Raw genomic sequence first — 27,443 nt, forward strand, 5'->3', positions numbered from 1 at the left:
TAGGATATTACGACATAATGTACTTGATATAGAGCTGTTTTGTTATTTTTATTGAAATAGTTGATTTACAATGTTGTATTAGTTTCAAGTGTACAGCAAAGTGATTCAGTTTTACATATATATAAATATATCAAGAGTATATAAAGATTAAATAATATGTAATACATATTCTTTTTTTATATTCTCTTCCATTATAGGTTATTACAAGATATTGAGTATACTTCCGTGTGCTATATAGTAGGCCCTTGCTGGTTTTCTATTTTATATATAGTAATGTGTATATTTTAATCCCAAACTCCTAATTTATCCCTCCCCCTCTCCCACTTAGTAACCACAAGTTTGTTTTCTATGTTTGTGAGTCCATTTCTGTTTTGTAAATAAGTTCATTGTGTCATTCTTTGGATTCCACATAAGCGATATCATATGGTATTTTTCTTTCTCTGTCTCGCTTACTTCACTTATCTTGATAATCTCTAGGTCCATCCATGTTGTTGCAAATGGCGTAATTTCATTCTTTTTTATGGCTATTATTCCATTGTGTGTGTGTGTGTGTGTGTGTGTGTGTGTGTGTGTGTGTCTGTGTGGGTATACATGACATCTTCTTTATCCATTCATCTGTCAATGGACACTTAGGTTGCTTCCATGCCTTGGCTACTGTTTTTTTTTTCTTTAATAAATTTATTTATTTATTTTTGGCTGCACTGGGTCTTCGTTGCTGCACGCGGTCTCTCTCTAGCTGCAGCGAGTAGGGGTTACTCTTTGTTGCACTGCGCGGGCTTCTCATTGTGGTGGCTTATCTTGTTGCGAAGCACGGGCTCTAGGTGCACGGGCTTCAGTAGTTGTGGCTTGCAGGCTCTAGAGTGCAGGCTCAGTAGTTGTGGCGCACGGGCTTAGTTGCTCTGTGGCATGTGGGATCTTCCCGGACCAGGGCTCGAACCCACGTCCTCTGCACTGGCAGGCGGATTCTTAACCACTGCACCACGAGGGAAGTCCCTTGGTGCATGTATCTTTTTGAATTGTTTTTCTCCAGATATATGCCTAGTAGTGGGATTGCAGGATCATATGGTAGCTCTATTTTTAGTTTTTTAAGGAACCACCATACTGTTCTCCATAGTGGCTGTACCAATTTACATTCCCACCAACTGTGTAGGAGGGTTCCCTTTCCTCCACACCCTCTCCAGCATTTATTATTTGTTGACTTTTTAATCATGGCCATTCTGACTGGTGTGAGGTGATACCTCATTGAAGTTTTGATTTCCATTTCTCTAGTAATTAGCAATGTTCATGTGCTTTTTGGCCATCTGTATGTCTTCTTTGAGAAAATGTCTTTTTAGATCTTCTGCCCATTTTTTAAAAAAATATTTATTTAGCCTGTGTTGGGTGTTAGTTGCGGCATGCAGGATATTTCGTTGCAGCATGCAGGTTCTTCATCGCAGTGCGCAGGCTTCTCTCTAGTTGTGGCGTGCGGGCTCCAGAGCACGTGGGCTCTGTAGTTGTGGCGCATGGGCTCCAGAGAGCATGGGCTCTGTAGTTGCGGCATACGGGCTCTCTAGTTGTGGCATGCAAGCTTAGTTACCCTGCAGCGTGTGGGATCTTAGTTCCCTGACCAGGGATCGAACCTGCATCCCCTGCATTGCAAGGTGGATTCTTAACCACTGGACCACCAGGGAAGTCTCATTCTGCCCATTTTTTGATTGGGCTGTTTGTTTTTTGATATTGAGCTGTATGAGCTGTTTGTATATTTTGGAGATTAATCCCTAGTCAGTCGCATCATTTGCAAATATTTTCTCCCATTCTGTAAGTTGTCTTTTTTCTTTTTTTATGGTTCCCTTTACTGCACAAAAACTTTTAAATTTAATTAGGTCCCATTTATTTATTTTTGGTTTTACTTCCATTACTCTAGGAGATGGATCCAAAAAGATACTGCTGTGATTTATGTCAAAGTGTGTTCTGCCTATGTTTTCCTCTAAGAGTTTTATAGTACCTGGTCTTACATTTAGGTCTTTAATCAATTTTGAGTTTATTTTTCTGTATGGTGTTAGAGAATGTTCTAATTTCATTCTTTTACATGTAGGTGTCCAGTTTTCCCAGCACCACTTATTGAAGAGACTGTCTTTTGTGCATTACATATTCCTGCCTCCTCTGTCATAGATTAATTGACCATAAGTGCGTGGGTTTATCTCTGGGCTTTCTATCTTGTTCCATTGATCTATATATCTGTTTTTGTACCGGTACCACACTGTTTTGATTACTGTAGCTTTGTAGTACAGTCTGAAGTCAGGGAACCTGATTCCTCCACCTCCACTTTTCTTTCTCAAGATTGCTTTGGCTATTCAGGGTCTTTTGTGTTTCCATACAAAATTTTAAAAATTTTGTTCTAGTTCTGTGAAAAATGCCATTGGTAATGTGATAGGGATTGCACTGAATCTGTAGATTGCCTTGGGTAGTATAGTCATTTTGACAATACTGATTTTTCCAATCCAAGAACATGGATATCTTTCCATCTGTTTGTGTCATCTTCAGTTTCTTTCATCAGTGTCTCATAGTTTTTGGAGTACAGGTCTGTTGCCTCCTTAGAAAGGTTTATTCCTGGTATTTTATCCTTTTTGATGTGATGGTAAATGGGACTGTTTCCTTAATTTCTCTTTCTGAACTTTCATTGTTAGTGTATAGAAATGCAACAGATTTCTGTGTACTACTTTTGTATCCTACACCTTTAACAAATTCACTGATGAGCTCTTCAGGATTTTCTATGTCTGCTATCATGTCATCTGCAAACAGTGACAGTTTTACTTCTTCTTTTCCAATTTGGATTCCTTTTCTTCTCTGATTGCCATGGATAGGACTTCCAAAATGATGTTGAATAGAAGTGGCGAGAGTTGACATCCTTGTCTTGTTCCTGATCTTAGAGGAAATGCTTTCAGCTTTTCACCAATGAGTATGATGTTAGCTGTGGATTTGTCATATATGGCCTTTATAATATGCTGAGGTAGGTTCTCTCTATGCCCACTTTCTGGAGAGTTTTTATCATAAATGGATGTTGAATTTTATCAAAAGCTTTTTCTGCATCTATTGAGATGATCACATGGTTTTTATTCTTCATTTTGTTAATGTGGTGTCTCATACTGATTGATTTGTGGATATTGAAAAATCCTTGCATCCCTGGGATAAATCCCACTTGAATATGGTGTATGACCCTTTTAGTGTATTGTTGGATTTGGTTTGCTAGAAATTTGTTGAGGATTTTTGCATCTATGTTCATCAGTGATACTGGCCTGTAATTTTCTTTCTTTATGGTATCGTTGTCTGGTTTTGATATCAGAGTGATGGTGGCTTTATAGAATGAGTTCAGAAGTGTTCCTTCCTCTGAAATTTTTTGGAATAGTTTCAGAAGGACAGGTGTTAACTCTTCTCTAAATGTTTGATAGAATTCCCCTGTGAAGCCATCTGGTCCTGGACTTTTGTTTGAGGGGAGTTTTTTAACCTCAGATTCAATTTCAGTACTTGTAACTGGTTTATTCATGTTTTCTACTTCTTGCTGGTACAGTCTTGGGAGATTGTATCTTTCTAAGAATTTGTCCATTTCTTCTAGGTTGTCCATTTTATTGGCATATAGTTGCTTGTAGTAATCTCTTATGGCCCTTTGTATTTCTGTGGTGTCAGCTGTAACTTCTTTTTCATTTCTAATTTTATTGATTTGAGCCCTCTCGCTTTTTTTCTTGATGAGTCTGGCTAAAGATTTATCAATTTTGTTTATCTTTTCAAAGAACCGGCTTTTAGTTTTGTTGATCTTTTCTACTGTTTTTTTAGTCTCTATTTCATTTATTTCTGCTCTGATCTTTATGATTTCTTTCCTTCCATTAACTTTGGGTTTTGTTTGTTCTTCTTTCTCTAGTTGCTTTAGGTGTAACATTAGGTTGTTTATTTGAGATTTTTCTTGTTTCCTGAGGTAAGCTTGTATTGCTATGAGCAATTTCTCTTTGAAGCCTCCTAACCTATATCCCCATTGCACAATACCTGGACTTTTCCAAGACTATATGGATCAATTTAGAAGAAATACTCAAATGAATGTTGTTAGCCCCAAAACAAGTTATCTCATGCTCTCTTATAATGAATCACTGAAACTAAATGGAAGATTAAAAAGAAATAAAATTCACCAAACATAAGACAATTATCATCACTATTACCAAAGAAGAACATCTTCCAAAAATAGCCAAGATACTCTTGAAGAAGAACAGCATGGAAAGACTAATGAATATCAACTTATAACAGAGTAATTAAGAAACTGTGGTATCAGCACAAGGGCAGACAGAGAGACCAATGGTATAGAATAGAGTCTAGAAAGAAAATCATATATGGGCACTTGATTTATGACAAAGGTTGACTGTGGAGCAGTAGGCAAAGGAAAGTCTTCCCCATAAATGGTACCAATACGATCATGAATCTGTACAAGAAAAAATTCAATATGGCCCCTTCTTCACACCACATACAAATATCAAGTCCAGGTGGACTGTAGATCTAAACATAAAACAATAAAGCATCTGGAATATAACAAAGAAGAATACTTTCATTACCTTGGATATTCTAACCAAACTTCTATAAGTTTCATAATTGATGATTTGGCACACATTAATCACAGGTTCAAACTAATGGCCAAGTTGTTTACATCTGGTCTGGTTTTTGTGGGCACACAAAAATCACATTACAAATACTCCAACCACAAATGCCACCATCTGTGTTTTGCTTCTTACCAAATAAGGGACGTTTTCACCTAACAAGTTCCTACTACTGCAGTAATTTAGGGTTTTGCAATATTTTTCCCCCAGTCCTCCACCTCCTGAGTAATCCTGGTACCTCCCCATGTGATTCTGCATGACGTACTTCTTTCTCTCAGGAATTGCAAGTAATAAGAATATTCTTTGGACTTCCCTGGTGGTGCAGTGGTTAAGAACCCGCCTGCCAACACAGAGGACATGGGTTCGAGCCCTGGTCCGGGAAGATTCCACATGCCATGGAGCAACTAAGTCCATGTGCCACAACTACTGAGCCTGTGCTCCACAACAAGAGAAGCCACCGCAATGAGAAGCCCGCGCACCACAACAAAGAGTAGCCCCCGCTCACTGCAACTAGAGAAAGCCCGCGCACAGCAACAAGGACATAATGCAGCCAAAAATAAATAAATAAATAAATAAATTTAGATTTAAAAATATATATATATATAGCCTTTAAATGGCATTAGCTGGGCTTCCCTGGTGGCGCAGTGGTTGAGAATCTGCCTGCCAATGCAGGGGACACGGGTTCGAGCCTTGGTCTGGGAAGATCCCACATGCCGCGGAGCAACTAGGCCCGTGAGCCACAGCTACTGAGCCTGCGCGTCTGGAGCTTGTGCTCCACAACAAGAGAGGCCACGATAGTGAGAGGCCCGTGCACCGTGATGAAGAGTGGCCTCTGCTTGCTGCAACTAGAGAAAGCCCTTGCACAGAAACTAAGACCCAACACAGCCAAAAATAAATAAATAAATAAATAATAAAAATAAAGGAATTCCTTTAAAAAAAAAATGGCATTAGCCTCTCCATGTCATCACTCAGTGATCTCCATAAATTAAAATCCCATGGGTACAATCAAGACACTGGCGTAGGTAAAGACTTCTTAAGCAGGATACAACAAACACTAACTATAAAGGAAAAAAATGAACTAGACTACATTTAAATTAAAGACTCCTAATAAGTCAGACAGAGACAAATACCACATCATCTCACTTATACATGGATCTAAAAACAAACAAGAAACCAAACTCATAAATACAGGGAACAGATTGGTGGTTGCCAGAGTTAGGATGTGGGGGAGAGGCAAAATGGGAGAAGAAGGTCAAAAGGTACAAACTTCCAGCTATAAAATAAATAAGTCGTGGGGATGTACTATATGGCATGGTGACTATAGTTAATGACTGTATTACATATTTGAAAGTTACTAAGAGTGTAGGTCTTAAAGTCCTCATCACGAGAAAAAAATTTAAAACTATGCATGGGGATGGATGTTAACTAGACTTACTGTGGTGACTGTTTCATAATATATACAAAATAATGAATCATAAAAAAAGAATTTCTATTCATCAAAAGACACCACTGATGCAGGATAGGTTCTCCAAAAACCAATTTTTAGAAACCAAATAATTTATTTGAAAAGTAATTCCAGGAAGTATAGGCAAGAGAGTGGGGAAGTAAGAAGGCAAGGGAAGAACATCAATATAGGATGTAATGATGATCTGGTTACCAGTGTATGGTACCGTGGCTCAATCCTGCTGGAGACCTCTCAGAGATGGTGTAAAGTAAGATTCAGAAACTACTTCCAGAGGTAAGGAAAATGGGGCATTTATTCACCAACTTCAGTTCAGTATTCGTCAAGACCTATCAGTGGGTCAGCAACTCCCTGATTACTCTCTAGTCTCTCCTGTGGCCAGAGAAAGTCCTCAGGCAGAAAGTTTCAGCTTGCTTGCAGTGAGAAGCCTTCCATACACGAAAATGAATACCAAGGAGATGTGGGTGGCACACCAACAATGTCTACTCCACAATACTGAGCAAAAAAAGCCAATTACAAAGTGGGAGAAGATATTCTCAACACAGAAGCAATGAAGGGCTTATATAAACAGCTCTACAAATCAAAAAAGATGATAACTCAATAGAAAAATGGGCAAGACCTTCACAAAAGAAGATAGTCAAATGGTCAATATACATATGAAAGGGTGTTCAACCTCATTAACAGGAAAATGCAAATTAAAACCACAATGAAATACTACTATCTACCAACCACTATGGCTAGATTTTTAAACTGACAATATCAGATTTTGAATAAGAGCAATGGGACTTCTCATACCCTCCTGATGGGACTGTAAATCATTTTGTAAAATCATTTTGTACATCAATCAATCATTTAGTACAATCATTTTGAAAAACATTTTGGCAAACATCATGTTTGCCAAAAGTTCAACTCAAGTTGAAGATACACCTCAAGACTCAGAAGTTCCATTCCTATGTACCCAATAAAAATATGTTCAAAATTTTATTAAGAAGCAGGTATAAAATGATTAAGCAGTATTATTTCTAATTGCCAAAACCTGCCAACAACTCAGAAGTCCAACAACAGTGAACTGAATAATGGCACACTCATACAGTGGAATACTATATAGCAATGGAAATAAATGAGCTACAGCTACATGCAACATGACTAAATCTTACAAACACAATGTTGGATAGAAGAAGCCAGATATAAAAAATACACACTGAATGATTCCTTATATTTAAAGTTTTTAAAAGAACAGGTAAAACTAAGTTATAAAGGAAAACAAAAAAGTAATTAATAAAAAGTGGTTTCTTTTTGGAGGGAGGTAGAGAATAATGAACAGGAAGGAACAGAAGGGGAGTTCTGAAGTACTGGCAATATCTGTTCCTTTATCTGAGTGGTCATCACATGGGTGTTCACTGTTGTAATGCCTGAATACATTTCTGGCTGTAACAATTGGGTATAACAATTGGATTCTACTGGCATCTAGTGGGTAGAAGCTATGAATACTGCTAAACATTTTAGAATGCACAGAACAGTAAAAGAATTATCCATCCCAACATGTCAATAGTGCCAAGTTTGAGAAATCCTGCTGTGGAGGAGTTGTCTTACTATATTTACACAGGTACTCTCTTAACCTCTTATATCACTAGTGATTTCCTGTTTCTTCTTTCTCTGTCTCTCCTTCCAATCTCTTCCTACCTTAATGGCTTTGAAAAAGTAAATTGCAATGAATCTTACAGTTGCAAGGTACTAAGTGTTGCCCATACCACATGAGCAGAGAGGCAGACCCTTCCCTAGGTGAGTACTCCAGATGAGTATCCAGCCCTGAATGACACCTTAACTGCAGTTTGTAAGACCCTAAGCAGAGAACCAAGCTAAGATATGCATAGACTCCTAACTGACAGAAACTGTGAGATAATAAATATGTGTAGTTTTAAGCTGCTATAGTTGAGGTCATTTGTTATGCAGCAACAGAACACTAATACAGTCTCTTTACAGCTTGCTTCTTAAAGCCAAGAAGAGAAAGAGTTTCTTTGTGGAGAACTGGGAGACAATTCTCTACTGGCCTTTTGCATTTTTGCACATCTTATGAGCAAAGGCACTGACTGCCTTTGTTCTGGACAGACTTTTCCAGATGTTTATATAGTGAATAGCCTTGAAAGATATAGTGTCTCCTTCTAGAGCAAAGGGCAGGTTTGCTTACAGTCTCAGAAGATAAAGATGGTGCCTCCCTGCATAATAGCCGGCAAATATGCTTACTGCCCATTATAAAAGATTCAGGTTCCCTAAGATCGGCAATTCCCTCTTGTAAAACTCCGTATGTGCAGGTATCACCTAGCCCTCTTCACATCGCCCTGTGGGAAATGGAGCTTAGGGAATCAGTGCAAGAAAATGTTGATACTCTGGATACTGCTATTGTGAGTATAAAGTCCTTTCTCTCTGATCTAGGAGTCTGTGTCTTCTGTCAGCATTTATGAAACTGTGGCAGGCTAACTTGTTAGCTTGCAAGTAGGGTAGAATATCAGATCCCTTACAGTTCCTGATAATACTATGCTGTAATTGCTTTTTTTTAACCAAAATCTCAAAATGAATTATAAATTCCGTTGGATTAGAGATTTACTTCTTACTGTATCCCTAGCACTCATTACAATGCTTGGTAAAATAACTTGTTGAATTAATTAAAGAAGGAGCCATGTACTACATACTCTATATGGCAGTGTGAAATCAATGGAAAAAAATTAAAAGTTATTCAAAACAAAGCAAAGAAACTTGGGTAAAAACTTGAAAAAAATTCTTTGATATCAAAGTTTTCAAATGTTGCAGGAAGTATTTTAGATGTTTATAATGGAAAACACAAACATTCTTAATGCAATACATTAAATTGTAAGGTTATAAATACTGCATAAAAAGAAAAGACATTTAGATTAATTAAAATAATAAATTTAAGTTTTATTCTCAATGAATACTTATGATCAGAAAATATCCATTTTCTAAAATCAATATTCTTAAAGAGAAAATATGAGAATTCATCTTAGGCAAACAATTCCATACTGGAAATTTTCAGAGAACATTTAGTTCATTCAGAAGTTTAAGCCAATCATAAAATTCAGCCAAAAGAACATTTAGTTCATCCACAAGCTTAAGCAAATAATGCAATTTAACCAGCACAAGTCCGAACTAATTTAGTAAATATCATGTTTAATTAAGATATATATATATGCTTATATTAAATGAAGGAAAAGCCTCATTTAAAATATATCTCCAGATGGTTAAGGAAACAGCAACTGAGAAACAGTATAAGGAATACTGAAATTCATGAATTATGTATAAAGTCAATATATTGCTTAAGTTTCCTTAAAAGTTAGTATATCTCATCTGAAAAGTATTTTTTTTACTTTATTTTTTTCCTTTTTTTCCTTTTTTTCAAATGTTTTATTGGAGTATAGTTGATTTACAATGTTGTGTTAGTTTCAGGTGTGGAAAGTATTTTTTAAAAAGCCTCCACAAAGGACAGATGTGCTGGTTAAGGAAAAAATGTACAACTATGACTGATTCCCCCAAAACTAAAAAGGGTGGGAAGTAACACTGGCCCATAAAAACCTTATGGAGCTAGTTACAGATTGCCTTTTCTAGACTGGAAAAAAGATTCCAGATTCTCAGTTTACAGAATTACCTTACACTTAGCCCACTGGGCTTTTCTAAAATCTGACAGTCAAACTGATTACAGAAGCTGGTTATTTAATCACAGATATTTCCCAGGGAGTTAGTTGGCTAAATTGATATTCCTTTCTTAATATAACCAGAAACAGTCTAATGCAAAAACATGTACAGCTGACCCTTGAACAACACAGGTTTGAACAGCATGGGTCCACTTAAACGCAGATTTTTTTCAATAAATACACATATGTACTGGAGATGTATTTTCTCTTCCTTATGATTTTCTTAATAACGTTTTCTTTTCTCTAGCTTACTTTATTGTACGAATACAGTATAAAAACATATAACATACAAAATATGTATTAATCAGCTGTTTATGTTATCGGTAAGGACTCCAGTCAACAGTAGGCTATCAATAGTTAAGTTTGGGGGAGGCCAAAAATTATATGAGGATTTTCAATTTGCAGGGGGTCAGCACCCCTAAGCCTCATGTTGTTCAAGGGTCAATGGTATATTACTAATTCTTATAGCCAGCAAAACTAAATCATGAATATGTATGACTGTGTAATACTACACATTACACAAGGTGACAACAAAGAGACTGCTCTCAGGTATAATCTGATAATTAATTCTTTCTTATAATAAAATGTTACCTGAATCTAATGATGAGGAAACATCAGACAAACCCAAATTGAGAGAAAATACATACCCATAATTTTCAAGTGTCAAGGTCATGATTGAAGACTAAATAGACACAAAAACTAAAGGCAATGCTTGATTCTTAACTGAATCCTTTTTCTATAAAGGACATTATTGGTGGGACTTCCCTGGTGGTCTAGTGGTAAAGAATCCGCCTTACAATGCAGGGGACGCAGGTTCGATCCCTGGTCAGGGAACTAAGATCCCACATGCCGTGGGGCAACTAAGCCCATGCACGCCTCAACTAGAGAGCCTGCATGGTGCAAACTACAGAGCCCACACGCTCTGGAACCTGCGTGCCATAACTACAGAGCCCACGTGCCCTGGAGCCTGCACGCCACAACTAGAGAGAAGCCTGCGCACCGCAACAGCCTGCGTGCCGCAACAAAAGATCCCGCATGCCTCAACGAAGATCCTGCATGCCGCAACTAAGACCCGATGCAGCCAAAAATAAATAAAATAAATAAATAATAAATACATCTTAAAAAAAAATAATAAAGGATATTATTGACAAAATTGGAAAAACCTGAATGGGGTCTGAGGATTTAATGTTATTAAATGGTATTATCATCGTTAATTTCCTTATTTTGAAGGTTTACTGTGGTTGAATAGGAGAATATACTTGTTGTAAGAAATACTAACGTATTTGAGAGTGACAGAGCATCATGTCAGCAACTAACTCTTAAAATTTTCAGGAAAATAAGTTCTTTGTAATGTACTTGCAAATTTTCTGAAGATTTGAGATTTTATTTAACTTTTATTTTCACTTTCTAAAGATGCTGAAACCAAAAGGTCTTACATGCTTCCAGAGAATGGAGGGGGAACATATGTCAGTCATATCCAAAATTCAGGAGTCTCAATGGTTTCAACTTCTCAGTAGGAACATTATAAGCTACAAGACAGTGGGGAAATGCCTCCTAAATTCTGAAGGAAAATTACTTCCTGACGAATTCTATTTTCAGCAAAACTATCAATCAATCATGAGGGAATGATAAAACATTTCAGACATATAAAGTCTCACTCTTTCTCAAAAAGTTACGAAAAAACGTGCTCCATGAAAAGAAGAGAGTAAGTCAAAACAGAGGAAGACTTGGGATATAAATAACAAGAGATCCAGGACTTCCCTGATGGTCCAGTGGTTAAGAATCCGCCCTCCAATGCAGGGGACGTGAGTTCGATCCCTGGTCGGGGAACTAAGATCCCACATGCTGAGAGGCAACTAAGCCCACGCGCCACAACTACTGACCATGTGGGCCACAACTAGAGAGAAGCCCATGTGCTTCAACAAGGAGCACATGCGCCACAGTGGAGGATCCTGTGTGCCGAAACTAAGACCCAATGCAGCCAAAAATAAAATAAATAAACAAATATTAAAAAAAAAAAGAGAGAGATCCAACACAGGAAAGACAAACAATGATGTTGAAGAGAAATCTGGGGTCATAGCTGTATACTAGCGAAAGAGATGTAACCAATCCAGATTGGAACAAGTTTGAAACCTGTGGGAGAGACATCTTCCAGAGGTTGAAATTGACTGAGTACCTGAAGTGAATGAATGAATACTGAGAGGATATTTAGAACATACTGGAAGGATATTTAGATAATTGGTGAAAACATCTATGCTTGAATTAGTGAAAGTACAAGGTAAACCACACAAAGAAAAAGTTATTAATTCTGGGGGAAAAATGTAAAAAGTTGTGCATGCTCAGTTCTGTGTAGCATGGACAGTCATAATCATTTTGATCTAACTAAAATTATGTTATAACCTTACTGGGTGAGGGGAAGTAGGGAAGTGTCCATGTTTATAGAAGGAAAAGGAAAGAAAGCTAAACAGTCTTCCTTCTGGAAGGGAATTAACATGTAATATCAAAGGATATATCAAGAAAATGAAAAGACAACCCAATAAATGGTAGAAAATATTTGTAAATCATATATACAATAAGGGACTTATATCCAGAATATATAAAGAACTCTTACAACTCAATAATAAAAAGATAATCCAATCAAAAATTAGCAAAGGATATGAGTAAACATTTCTCCAAGAAGATATACAAATGGCCAATAAGCACAAGAAAAGGTGCTCAACATCATTAGTCATATCAGCGAAATGCAAATAAAAACCACAAGAGACTACTTCATACCCACTAGGATGACTAGAATCAAAAAGTCAGATAATAACAAATGTTGGCAAGGACGTGGAGAAATTGGGACCCTCATAGACTGCTGGTGGAAATGTAGAACGATAGTCACTTCGGAAAACAGTCTGGCAGTTCCTCAAACAATTAAACGTAGAGTTACCATATGACCCAGCAATTCCACTCTAGGTATAGATCCAAGATAAACAAAAACTTACATCCACACAAAAACTTGTATATAAATATTCATAGCAGCATTATTAATAATCAAACGTGCAAACAACTCAAATGGTCATCAACTGATGAACAGATAAACAAAATGTGCTATATCTATACAATGGAATATTATTTATCAATAAAAAGAATCAAATATTGATGTATGCTACAATATGAATTAACCTGAAACATTATGCTAAGTGAAAAAAGCCAAACGTAAGAGACTACATATTGTGTGATTCTATTTATATGAAATGTCAAGAATAGGCAAATCTAAAGGAACAGATAGATTAGAAATGCCAAGAACTGGGGGGAAGAGGGTTGGGAGGAATGGAAAGTGACTGCTAACGGGTACAGCGTTGCTTTTTGGGGTGATGAATACGTTCTAAAATTAACTGTAGTGTTTGTTGTACAACTATGAATATACAAAACATGGTTAAATTGTATACTTCAAATGGGTGAAGTGTATGTTTTGTGAATTCTACCTTGATAAAGCTGTTATATTTAAAAAAATAAACTGTGTGATATATGTAGAAATAAAATATATGACAATAGCCCAGTGGGAGGAATGGGGGGAATGGCAGCATACCACCATAAGGTTTTCTCTTTCAGCTTTATTGAGGTATAACTGACATATAAAATTATAAGATATTTAAAGTGTACATTGTGTTGATTTGATGTACATATACATGGCAAAAGGATCCCCCCATCTAGTTAATTAACACATCCATCACCTCACATATTTATCTTTCTTTTTGTATGTGAGAACATTTAAGATTTACTCTCTTGGCAAATTTCATTTATACAATAGTGTTATCAACTATAGTCACCATGTTTTACATTTGATCCGCAGATCTTATTCATCTTATAGTTGAAAGTTTGTACCCTTTCACCAACCTCTTCCTATTTCCCTGATCTGCAAGCCCTGGTAACAACTTTTCTACTCTCTCTTTCTGTGAATTTGCTTTTTTTTTTTTTTTTTAGATTTCTCATACACGAAACCACGCAGTATTTATCTTTTTCTGTCTGGCTTATTTCACTTAGCATAATGCCCTCAATGCTACCCCTGTTGCCACAAATGGAAGTATTTCCTTCTTTCTCACGACTGCATAATATTCCAGTGTGTGTCTGTGTGTGTCTGTATCTTGGCTATTGTGAATAATGCTGCAATGAACATGGGAGTGCAGATATCTCTTCGACATCCTGCTTCTACTTCATTTGGATATATACTTAGAAGTGGGATTGCTAGATCATATGGTAGTTTTATTTTTTTAATTTTTTGAGGAACTGCTATACTCTTTTCCATAAATTTAGCTGCACTAATTTACATTCCATCAATAATGCACAAGGGCTCCTTTTTCTCCACATCCGCACCAACACTTGCTATCTTACATCCTTTTGATGACAGGCATTCTAAAAAAGTGAGAAGTGATATCTCATTGTGGTTTTGATTTGCATTTCCCTGATGATTAGTGATGCTGAACACCTTTTCACGCACCTGCTAGTCGTTCATATGTCTTCTTCGGAAAAATATCTATTTGGTTCCTCTGACCATTTTTTAATCAGATTGTTTTTTTTTTGCTGTTGAGCTATATGAGTTCTTTATATATTTTGAATATTAACTCCTTATCAGATATATGATTTGCAAATATTTTCTCCAATTCTGGAGTTACATTTTCATTTTATTGGTTATTTCTTTGGCTGTGCAGAAGTTTTTTAGTTGGATGTACTCCCAACTTGTGTTATTTTTGCTTTTGTTGCCACTGCTCTATGGTTCTTATACCATATGTGAAGTGACGTAATATTATTTGAAGGTAGACTGAATTCAGCTAGTTGTATTCTATAAACCTGAAAGCAACCATTAAAATAACAAAACAATGAGTTCTATCCAATAAATCAACAGAGGAGTAAAATGGGATCATAAAAAATATTCAATTAATCCAAAAGAAGGCAGAAGAAAAGGAAAAAAAAGCAAATAGAAAAAAAGTACCATGATGGCAGATTTAAATCAAAACATATCAATAATCTCATTAAGTACAAATGAAATAAACACCGTAATTAAAAGTAAGATAGTCTGGGAATTCCCTGGTGGTTCAGTGGTTAGGACTCTGCACTTTCACTGCTGAGGGTGTAGGTTCAAATCCCTGGTCAGGGAACTAAGATCCCACAAGCTGTGTGGCCAAAAAAAAAAAAAAAAGAAGAAGAAGAAACAGGTAACCTGAATAGCATCATATCTATTAAATATTTAAGAAGTTGAATTTAGAGTCAAAAACATTCCTACAAAGAAAATTCCAAGTTTTAATGGCTTCATTTGTGAATTCTACCAAACATTTAAGGAAGAAATAGTACCAGTTCTACATTAACACTATGAGAAAATTGAAGAGGAAGGAATGCTTCTAACCTCAGTGTATGAAACCAACTAATTTTGTTCCAGACATCAGTTGTTCTAGGTTACCTCTCATTTGCATATATTGAATTTTAAGGTGTTTCAATTATTTAAGGAAATTTCCAATACTCTGCCTGCCCAACAGCCAAAACTTTTCCATATAATGTTTTTATTGTAAATGAACCTTAACAGTATTATCTCTACAATATGGAAAGGCTTCTTAAACATAGATAAGCTTTCAATGGATTTGCAAAGTAATCAAATTTTAAATCAAATTTTACTGATGTACAAGATGTCTTTCCTTTTTAAGCACATGAGCAAAAATATACAGGTGACTCTTGAACAACATGGGTTTGAACGGTACGGGTCCACTCATAGGTGGATTTTATTCAAAAAATACAGTATGACACAATCCAGTCGCAGAACCCTCGTATGCAGAGGGCTGACTGTAAAGTTACACACCTGCGTGGGTTTTCAACTGTATGGGGGGCGGGGAGGGGGCACTCCAACCCCTGCATTGTTCAACAGTCAACTGTACATGTATTTCATTAAAGTAAATATTTTTCAATTCACCTTAAATGGAAGAATGAAAACCATCTATTACTTTCTTTATAGAATGTGCCTATAGGCACTAAGTATTTACTTATTAATTATTTTTATAATAGATCTTTATTGGAATATAATTGCTTCACAATACTGTGTTAGTTTCTGCTGTACAATAAAGTGAATCAGCCATATGCATACATATATCCCCATATCCCCTCCCTCTTGAGCCTCCCTCCCACCCTCCCTACCCCACCTCTCTAGGTCATCGCAAAGCACCAAGCTGATCTCCCTGTGCTATGCTGCTGCTTCCCACTAGCTAACTATTTTACATTTGGTAGTGTATATATGTCGATGCTTCTCTCACTTCGTCCCAGCTTACCCTTCCCCCACCATGTTCTCAAGTCCATTCTCTATGTCTACATCTTAATTCCTACCTTGCCACTAGGTTCATCAGTACCACTTTTTTTTTTAGATCCCACATACATGTGTTAGCATACAGTATTTGTTTCTCTCTTTCTGACTTACTTCACTCTGTATGACAGACTCTAGGTCCATCCACCTCACTACAAATAACTCAATTTCGTTTCTTTTTATGGCTGAGTAATATTCCATTGTATATATGGCACTAAGTATTTAAATTTGTAAAATATCCAAAGACTTTGTTTCATTCTTAAATGTTAAGCATATTTGAAAACTAATCAAACTTCACATAATGATCACCTTTTAAAGGACCTTTGGAACTAAAACAATTTTTCTCTAGTTTATTAAGCAAATTATTATAATCTAAGGTTTTTGAAAACTATATCCAAATTCTTTAAGTAAATATTTGATTAATGAAAATACACCAATTCCTCACCTAAGAAACTTTTAATTTTAAGTATATCATATATGATAATACATTGAGGAAAAAAGTTTCCTTTAAAAAGGCATAATACTCCAGATATTAATAATGAAGTACTTTTCCAAAAGATTTTCATATTTTCCAATTGTTACATCATATCAAGACAAGTTATATCACATAAGGTATAACAATATAACATAATTTATACATAAACATACCGTGTCTTGCTTTGGAATTTGGACTAAAACAGAAAGAAGCTGCTCTGTATCAAGAAATCTTGCTATAACTGAAACAAACAAACAAACTATGAGCAGTTAAACTTTATGTTACAGTTTTAAAATATACACTATGTAAAATATTATCCTCAAGTAATAAAACAGAACAGTTTTACCTGCAAATATTACTTGTTTGAATTATCTTCATCTACCTTACATTTACCAGGAGTAAAATAATAAATTCTAGTGGTCTTTTCCTAATTTTGATTACTCAGAACTTGTCTTCAAATTTTGCCACTGTTGATCACCCCTTCCTTCTTGAAACTCTACTTCTCTGACTTTTAGATGTTGCTTATCATAATTTTCTTCCCAGCTTTTTGACTTCTAACTTTTCTACATGATACTTAAAAGATCAGAGAAGATTAGTTTGAAAGCATAGTTCAACCACTAACCATATAACCTTGCAAAAGTTACATAACTTCTCTGAACTTTAGTTGTTCTCATCTTTTAAATGTGGATAATAACATCTTCCTCCTAGGGTTGTAGTGAGGATTAAGTGCAATAATATGTGTAAAGTACCCTGCACATACCAGAGCTCAAAACTGTTATTTTATTCTTCTCAACTCATTTTCCAGCTTCAAGTACACTATAAAAGTATATGTATAGATAATTGGAATCTATCCCTTTTAAATGTCCCCAGGTGTTTTTTTCTTTACCTTAAATTATAGTAACTATTTCTTAATGACTCATGGTTATTATCATCATTGTAATGTGTGATCTCAAAAGTTTTTGTGTAAACTTATTGATACTTTCACAAAGTGGCCCCAAACTGTTATCCTTTAAAAAAAAGAACTAAATACAAAAATTTTATGTCCCTTCTTTCTTGTTCAAACTTTTGATGTTCTTCAGTTTGCGTACCTCTAGAGCTGTGGCTCTTTCTAAATTACCACTTCTACGGTAATTATGTTAAAACTGTGGTTAAAAAATTAGAGTAAATAGGCTGAGTATACTATTATACTGTTATACTATTATATTATACTACCATGACATTTTATATGTAAGTCCACTAGTCAGACTCTCTTAAGCCCTCACATAGCTGGGCCTTTCTCTTTTTCAGTCTCTTCCTTCTTCCTCTACCCAAATCTACTGTAACAAAGAAACAATGTTTCTAAAATAAGGATTTGACCATACATATTACTCTCTTGGTTTAGAATCATCACCTCCCTATTGATTTCAGGATAAAATCCAAATTTCTTAGCATTATATAAAGCCTCTTCATAAACCAGCCCCAATTCTCATTTCCTGTCATTCCCCAAGGCTTCAAGTCATAAATAACTACTGGCCATGCCTTAAATACAGCAAGTTCTTTTATAACAATGTAAGTGTAACTGCAGAAGCTTATGTTAACTCTACCTCCCTCAACTTCCCAGAAAAACAAGTGTACCCTAGAAAGTAATGACTGCTCAAGATCACAGTCAGCAGCACCCATACCGGATCTTTATCCCAGCCACTGCATCCAAAAAACATTTTTGTTACCCCTATGCACATCAACATACCTTGCTCAGGCATGTTCCCTTTGTCTTGAGTATCATTTCTAGAATTCTCCTGTTGTCAAAATCCTACTCATTCCCTTAAGACAGAGCTAAAATATTATCTCTGTGAATCCTGGATTCTATATTTATTCCAGCTCCCTCCTCTATGTTTCCACAAAATATTAAATTATTGTGTTTTTCACACTGTATCATATTTATTTATTTAGAGTTCTGTGTCTCTAACATGAATGCAAGATCCCTGAGGACAAAAACTTATAACTTAATCTTCATGTTTTCATCCCTATTGTAGAATGCCTACAAGAAAGTATGTACTATACTTTTTATGAGGTTCACATTCTCATATTTTAATAAACTATAAAAATTACCCTTGTTCTGTATTCCTGCTCCCCTACTTTATTACATGTTAAGATAAATTATAAACTGTCAAGATAAAGAAAATATAGAAATATTTAACATTTGTAGATGCCAATTTAAAATTTTCTGTTATAAGGAATTATAAAACTTAAAATATATGAAAACTAAAGTTTCAAATAAAATCCAAGTTTTTCATTAAAATCTCATCATATAGAACATTATAATCTTTGGAACAACAGAATACAATTTTCAACATGTTCAACAATAAATCAATAGCTTAACAAATATGAACACCCATTATGTCCTAGACTTATATGGGAATCATCCAACAAAACATTCACTTACAATACAGTAAGATAAGTGCCATAACAAGATACTATAGACAACATATAGAAAAGATACCTAATATAGACCTGGGGAGTCAGAGAGGCTTCTAGAAGAAGTGACATCTAAACTAGGATGGTAAATTATGAACTGCAGTTGACTAAAGAGTAGCTTGGGAGAAGAGGTTGCAGAGAAGAAAGAGAAAAGATTCTAGACAAATATTACAGAGTGCAAAAGCCAGAACATGATATGCACAGAAACACACACACAGATCAATGGAACAGAAATAAACCCATGCACATATGATCAATTAATCTATGACAAAGGAGGCAAGAATACACAATGGGGAAAAGACAGTCTCTTCAATAAATGGTGCTGGGAAAACTAGACAGCTACATGTGAAAGAATGAAATTAGAATATTTTCTCACACCATATACAAAAATAAACGCAAAATAGATTAAACACCTAAATGTAAGACCTGACACCATAGAACTCCTAGAAGATAACATAGACAGAACACTCTTTGACATGAATGGTCAATATTTTTTTGGATCTGTTTCCTAAGGCAAAGGAAATAAAAACAAAAATAAACAAATAAGACCTAACGAAACTCAAAAGCTTTTGCACAGCAAAGGAAACCACTGACAAAATGAAAAGACAGTCTGCTGAATGGGAGAAAATATTTGCAAATGATATACCCGATAAGGGGTTAATATCCAAAATATATAAACAGCTCAAATAACTCAATATCAAAAAAACAAATAATCCAATTAAAAAATAGGCAGAAGACCTGAATAGACATTTTTCCAAAGAAGACATACAGATGGCCAACAGGCACACGAAAAGATGCTCAACACTGCTAATCATCAGAGAAACGCAAATCAAAACCATAATGAGATACCACCTGACACCTGTCAGAATGGCTATCATCAAAAAGACCACAAATAACAAATGTTGGCAAGGCTGTCGAGAAGAGGGAACCTTCATACACTGATGGTGGGAATGTAAATTGGTGCAGTCACTGTGGAAAACAATATGGAGGTTTCTCAAAAAACTAAAAATAGAACTACCATATGACCCAGCAATTCTACTACTGGGTATATATCTGAAAAAAACAAAAACACTAATTCGAAAAGATACATGCACCCCAATGTTCACAGCAGCATTACTGACAATTGCCAAGATATGGAAGCAACTTAAGTGTCCACCAACAGATGAGTGAATAAAGAAGATGTGGTATATGTGTGTGTACATATATACGGAATACTACTCAGCCATAAAAAAAGGATGAAATTTTGCCACTTGGCGAAAACATGGATGGGTCCTGGAGGGTATTATGCTTAGTGAAATAAGTCAGGCAGAGAAAGACAAACACTTATACATGGAATCTAAAAAATAAAACAAACGAAAGAGGATAGCAAAACAGAAACAGACTCACAGATACAGAGAACCAACTAGTGGCTAACAATGGGGAGAGGGTAGGGAGGAGGGGCAAGAGGGGTAGGGGATTAAGCAGTACAAATTACTATGTATAAAATAAGTAAGCTACAAGGATATATTATACCGCATAAGGAATATAGTCATTATTTTGTAATAACTTTAAATGGAGTATAATCTATACAAATTTTGAATCATTATGTTGTACAACTGACACTAACATTGTAAATCAACTATACCCCAATGGAAATAAATTAAAAAAAATTTTAAAGCCAGAACATGAGACAGGATATGTTCAAGTAAATAAAAGAAGTTCAATTATACCAGAAGGCAGAATGAAAAGTGACGAGTAACAAGAGATGCTGTGGGAGATGATAAAGAAATAGCCTTCCAGAAGAGTTTGGATTTTATCCTAAAAGTAATGAGAAGAGAATGAAGGATTTTATGCAAGTGGATATGTGGTAGCCACACAAAGATGTCCACATCTTAATCCCTGGAACCTTTGAATATGTTATCTGGTAAAGGGGACTTTGAAGATGGGTTTAAGTTAAGCATCCTGAAATGGAGAGATTATTCTGGATTATTTGTTAGTCCCAACGTAATCACAAGGGTCCTTATAAGAGGGAGGCAGGGGAATTCCCTGGCAGTCCAGTGGTTAGGGCTCTGTGCTCTCACAGCGGGGGGCCCAGGTTCTATCTCTGGTCAGAGAACTAAGATCCCACAAGCCGTGTGGCCAAAAAAGAAAAAAAAAAAAAAGAGGGAGGTAGGAGGATCAGTCAAAGAGAGAAGATATAAGGACAAAAGCAGAGGTCAGAAAGTAGAGAAGAAACTATTCTGCTGGCTTTGAAGATGGAGGAAGGGCCATGAGCCAAGGAATGTAGATGGCCTCTAGAAACTGGTAAAGGCAAGGAAACAGTTTTGCCCCTAGAGCCTCCAGAAGAAACGGTGGACCCGCTAACACATTGATTTTAGCCCAGCAAAACTGATTTCTGACTTCCAGACCTGTAAGATAATAAATTCATGTTGTAAGCCACTAAATTTGTGGTACTTTGTTACATCAACAACAAGAAACTAATGAAGAGTAATATGCTCAGATTTATGTTTTCAAAAGATCTCTCTGGCTCTCATATAGAGAAGAGACTGTAAAGAACAAGACTGGAGGAGGAAGCCAAACAGAAGGCTGCTGCAATAAATCAGATTATAGATAAATGGTACCCTAGGCTGGAGCGGCAGCATTGGGAATAGAAGCTAAACATGCAAGAGATATACAGAAAAGAGACTTTGCAGAATTTGATGATTAATTTCAGGGAAGGGAAGTGTCAAGAATGACTTCCAGGTATCTGGTTTGGTAAACAGCTTGGATGTGGAGCTATTCTCTGAAATCAGAAGGGATTGATTTAGAAGGGAAGATGGCACAGTTTGGACACATTAAATGTGAGGTGATTAAGGAACATCTAATAAGTGCTCAGTAGGCAATAAGATATATGGGGCTGAAGGTCTATAGAGATATCTGGGCATGAGATGTAAATTTGGAAGTTATGAATACGTGAATGATAATTATAAGACCAAGAAGGTGGGTAAATCATATAATAAGAATATACGGGGTAAAAAGACAACCTAGGACATACCTTTGAAGAGCCATAGCATTTAGGGAACGAGCAAAGGAAAACAAGCCTAAGAAGAAGACTCATAAGTCATTCTCACTTCCATTTGAAAGAGAGGACTCTGGGGTTTTTACTCTGTTACCTGATCAATGACAGAGCTTTCTGAAGACATTCCAAGACAGTATACAGTCCTGTAGTCTATTGGGAAATAGTAAAGATAACATTACAAGGGAGACACCACATTGGTTTTGACTGGATAGTCATAAACTCGTTAAAGAAATGAGTGACAGAGCTTAAAAAAAAGGAAACTCCAAAGAAATAGGAAGAAAACTAGGAAACTGTACAATCACAGAAGCAAAGAAAGGCAGTAATTCAATAAGGAGAGATTTTTGGCAGCACCAAAGAAGTTGGATTTCAAATAGGAGAACTAGTATGTGTCCATTAAATTTAAAAACAATGAGACTATGGGTGAATGTTTTAGGCTGGGTGCTCCAGAAGCAGACGCTGAGATGAGGATTCATGTGCAAGTAATATATTAAGAATTTGGTTCCACGAGAAACCAATAAAGAAGACAAGAAGGACAGGAAAGAGAAAAAAAGCCAAGCAAAAGTATAATTTCAGGCAAAGTCCTATGGAAGGTAACTTCAACTGATCCTGTAGAAGGCTTGTGGACTTTAAGTTACATTCATGGTTTTTGCCAAAACAGTGTGAGACAGCTGGGCTTTCATACTCCCACAACATTCAGTCATTTAAGGTCCGCAAGGCACTTTTGGCACTCCGTGCCTGAGAGCAAAGCCCTCTAATAGCCTGAGGGCAGGCCTCTAAAGAGAGTCCAGGTACAGGCCATTAGAAGCAAAAGCACACATAGCAGGGAAAAGGGGCACACAGAAAGGTAAAAGAGACCCAAGAAGATCTGGACAGAGAACCAACAATATCTGCTATAGTGACCTTGAAAAGAGCAGTCTCAGTGCAAGAGTGGGCACAGAAACAAGACTGACTGATTAAGACGTAGTGATGAAGAGAAGACAGTGTGTGCAGAAAATTTGTTTTTCAACAAGATGTTTAATGGAAGAAGAGAGATAAGGTGTTGCTGTGAACAAGGCTGACCAGTTAAAAAGTGGCCTTTTTGTACCTTTCCCAAAGCCTCACAAAATACACAGGAATATATAGAAAAAAATGAATATACAAAACAACATTGGAAATGCAGAGTCACAGTCAGTATAATGTCAGAATTTTGAAGAAATTATACTAATTAAAAGGTATTTAGAATTGGACTTAGGAAAACCTAAAGGCTGTAAATGCCTTCTAGATTTTCAGGTACCACTTCCGTTTAGACCTCCAGAGCAACAGGAGGGGAGGCTGGGGAAGTGAGGTTATGGAAGACAGATCAAGTTGCTAGAAACCAGGAATTGGACTCGGATCAGTGCATATAAACTGCCCCTCCACCTACAGATTTAAGAAGAAAATTGCACTGCCATGCTAGTGAACAGATGCCAAGGGCAATTCTCTTACCTCATGTTATGAGTTGGATTGTATCCCCCAAAAAGAAACCTTGAAATCCTAAACCCCAGTATCTGAATGTGATATTACTTGGAAATTGGATCTTTGCTGATGTCATCAAGTTAAGATAAGGTCATTAGGATGAGCCTTAATCCAACAGGACTGGTATTTTTTTAAGAAGACAATGTATTTTGATAAAAAATTTGTATTTGTAAAAGTAGATGATATTCATTTACCTGACTGAAGTCCAAAAAAGAGTTCCTCATCTTGAAGCAGTTCTTGAACACAATCTAACCTCATGTTAATGGTTTCAACATCAATTAGAGGTTCTAATATATTAGAACGAAGTCTTCTACTTCCTCCAGGAGTCTTAGTGTAATTTAGAACACCAAAGAGTGTGTGATTGTTCCTTTAAAAACACAAGTTAGGAAAATTTCATTAAGTATACAAAGGAAAATCCAATAAAACTATAATTTAACTTTTAAAATAATCCTATAATCTACGGTAGTGATTCTCAAACTTTAATATGCATACAAATCACATGAGGATTCTGATTCAGTAGGTCTGGGATGACGCTTGAGAATCTACGTTTCGAATACACTCTCAGGTATGCTGTCAGTCAGTGAAGCACACTTTGATTAACAAGGATTGATAGAATCTTCTTGCATTTAGTTAATGGCTTTTTTCATAGATCAGTTACAATACTCAGACTAATATAAAATATTCTAGTCCATGGCATTCTATCAATAATAGCAAGATATCAACAACACATCCTTAAGGGGAGAGAGAACTTTTACACAGATAAAATGAGTATTTAATATAATCACTCTGTTCTAACTTAAGAAGTTAGAGAATTATAAGTAAAAGAGAAAGAAAGAAAATAATAGCAGGTACAGAAACTGTTAAAAACAAACAAACAAACAAACAGGACTGTACAGAGAATGACCAGGAGGGTTGATTTAGTTAGGCTGTTTGAGAAAGACCTGTATGTATATTCGGCAGTTGAGTTAAGAAGGCATCCATGCCAAGATGATGATGAGATGGGAATAATGATGACAATTGATGGTGAGTATAGCTAACATATACTGAACACAAAGTATGTGCCAGGCCTTATTCTAAGCACTTTACATATATTAACTTATTTAATTCTAACAACCATGGTATGAGATAGATGCTATTATTAACATTTTATAAGGGAAGAAACTGAAACACAAAGAAATTAAGTAACTTGCCCAAGGTTTCCAAATAAGTGAACAAGAAAAGAGTTACCGTTTAAAAGGGCAAAACAGAACAGCAATTTAAGCCGAGGTAGTCTTTCTGGCTCCTGAACCAGAAAGAAGACCAAAGTTGGTGGACCACTGCAAGTGAGGGTTAAGAATTAAGGGAGATGAATGAAGAAGTTGAAAGAGACCAGAACACAGAAGTCCTTGTAGGCCACGGTAAAGAGTCTGAATTATATTCTAAATATAATAGGAGCTCTGGAAGATTTTAAGCAGGAAAGTTCCAAGATCTAATTTCTGGTTTAAAAGGATCACACTCTGGCCATTAGGTTGAGAATAGACTAATTGTAGGAGGGGAAGAAAGCAGAGAGACAAGTTAGGGGCTATTACACTATACAGTAGTCCAGGCTAAAATGATGGAGGTATGGGTTAGGGTTGTAGCACCGGAAATGCTAAGAAGTGATCCAGAATATGTATGTACTCTAAAGGTTGAGTCAGGAGGATTTACTGACATATTGAATCTGGGTTAAGAGAGGAAAGGAAATAAAAATGACTCAAGTCATCACACTGCCAAATTTTTGGTATATCAATTTAAACAAATTTTTAGGGAACTATTCAAATCAAGTCCTGGCTGGGAGTGGGGGTCATCATAGGTAAGTCACAGGCACAATTCTGAGAACTTGTCTTCTGCAGGAACAAAGAAGTGGGGAGCATACCTAAATCTGCCATTTGCTATAGAAATCAATGGGTGAAACAGTATGCTGAACAAGTAACAAATCCATAGAAGCATTAGAGCTATTCAGACAGTTCAGTAGATAGCATGCCCATCCTTTAACCTAATATTCTTTGGTTCAAGTCTGTGAAAAGACCTCAATTTCTCCTTTCAACTATAATATGAACTCTTGGAGGTCAAATACCCTATCATTTAACATATAGCAGGAACTCAAGCAATGTTTGACAATGATAATGGTAAACAATGATTAACTATGAAATGTGACAAAGTAAAACTGAGTACGAAACCCTTTGTAATAATTACCAGCCTTGGTTATTGACTGTCTGTGTTACCCCATGTTATTTTAATTTAGAAAGTCAATGACAGAGTACTTTATCCAGATATTATTTTATCCCTTTTTTCCTAGCAATAGAAAAAATATTATTTATTCACTAAGCTGAAAAGGAATAATTACAGTTAATTATAAACTCCTTTAAAACGTTATAATTTTAGACCATCATTATTCAGTGGAACTACAAAGGTGTTGAGGTCACTACACTGACGATGACAAATAGTATACACAGTACTGTTCTTACCTTTACTAAAAGTAGAACCAACAGTACCTAGATAGATCTAAACTGTTCTTGATGATTAAAGTAAATAATAAACAAAATTAGATATTATAGGTTTCTAAGTTTGTAACTGTAAATAATGTCTGGAGATTTCACATAATTAAAAGTGAAGCCAAGATAAGAGCACACAAAGTGACAGAAATACTTAAACACTATGGCTCTGAAATTGGCACTGAGCACCTTAAGGTTTCAATTGTATAAAGTACTCTTTATTCTATTCAGTACTCTTAATACTAAAATTTATGATTATTTTAAGTTTATCCCTTTCATTGATATCCGAAGTTATACTTAAGTACTGAAAGCTGAGATTTTACTCCAAGCTTACTTACTCCCAACTTGTACGTTACCAAAGTAAATAGCTTATGGTTTCTTTGCACATACCATATTGCTATATTGAAAATCATGCTTTCAAGACTTAGTTATTCACTGTCTTACTACCTTTTCTACTTCTTAATCTGGATAACTTCTTTTTAAAAAAATTATTTATTTATTTATTTATTTATTTTTGGCTGCATTGGGTCTTTGTTGCTGCGCGTGGGCTTTTCTCTAGTTGCGGCGAGCGGGGGCTACTCTTCGTTGTGGTGCACGGGCTTCTCGTTGCAGTGGCTTCTCTTGTTGTGGAGCATGGGCTCTAGGAGCGTGGGCTTCAGTAGTTGTGGCTCGTGGGCTCTACAGCGCAGGCTCAGTAGTTGTGGCGCATGGGCTTAGTTACTCCGCGGCATGTAGGATCTTCCCGGGCCAGCGCTCGAACCTGTGTCCCCTGCATTGGCAGGCAGATTCTTAACCACTGCGCCACCAGGGAAGCCCATGGATAATTTCTATTTATACTTTAAAATTCATATCAGGAAAAAAAAAAAAACCCTCATGTCAGGTATTATCTTCTCTAGAAAGCCTTTTCTAATTACTCCCCTTTTACTCCTTAACTAAGCCCAGTTAACTTTCTTTCTCTGCTATGATCCCATCATTTTTTTATGCAAACTTTCATATCACTATACAGTCGTCCCTCGGTACCTGTAGGGGATTGACTCTAAGACCTCTAGCGGATACCAAAATCCGAGGATGCTTAAGTCCCTTATATAAAGTGGCCTACTACAGTGGGCCCTCCATATCCACAGGTTCCATATCTGTGGATTCAACCAACTGTGGGTCCCTCGGCTACGGATGTACTTAGTACATGTTAATAATACTATGATACTATGCATCTCCTCCTTTAGACTGTAATTCCCCAAGGAGAAAAACCATTACTCACTAATTCTTTGTACCAAATTGAACCTATATTAAACTATATAGGTTTATGCCTACTATAAGCACCACCACAGGTTGATTACATTATCTTCTAATAACATTTTGA

The 27,443-nt window shown here is 36.1% G+C and overlaps 1 protein-coding gene across 1 annotated transcript in view; it reads right to left on the reverse strand.

Annotated features, from left to right (window-relative positions):
- The window catches only part of MSH4 (mutS homolog 4), a 90,774-nt gene that overhangs the window by 46,864 nt on the left and 16,467 nt on the right, over positions 1-27,443 (reverse strand). The window contains exons 7-8 of the mRNA XM_061186433.1: positions 23,765-23,937; positions 16,759-16,826 (exon numbers count right to left, since the gene is read on the reverse strand). Coding sequence (XP_061042416.1) covers positions 16,759-16,826; positions 23,765-23,937 — 241 coding nt within the window. The remainder of the gene's footprint in view (positions 1-16,758; positions 16,827-23,764; positions 23,938-27,443) is intronic.

This window comes from Eubalaena glacialis, chromosome 3 (assembly GCF_028564815.1).
Source record: "Eubalaena glacialis isolate mEubGla1 chromosome 3, mEubGla1.1.hap2.+ XY, whole genome shotgun sequence".
Taxonomy (NCBI): Eukaryota; Metazoa; Chordata; class Mammalia; order Artiodactyla; family Balaenidae; genus Eubalaena; species Eubalaena glacialis.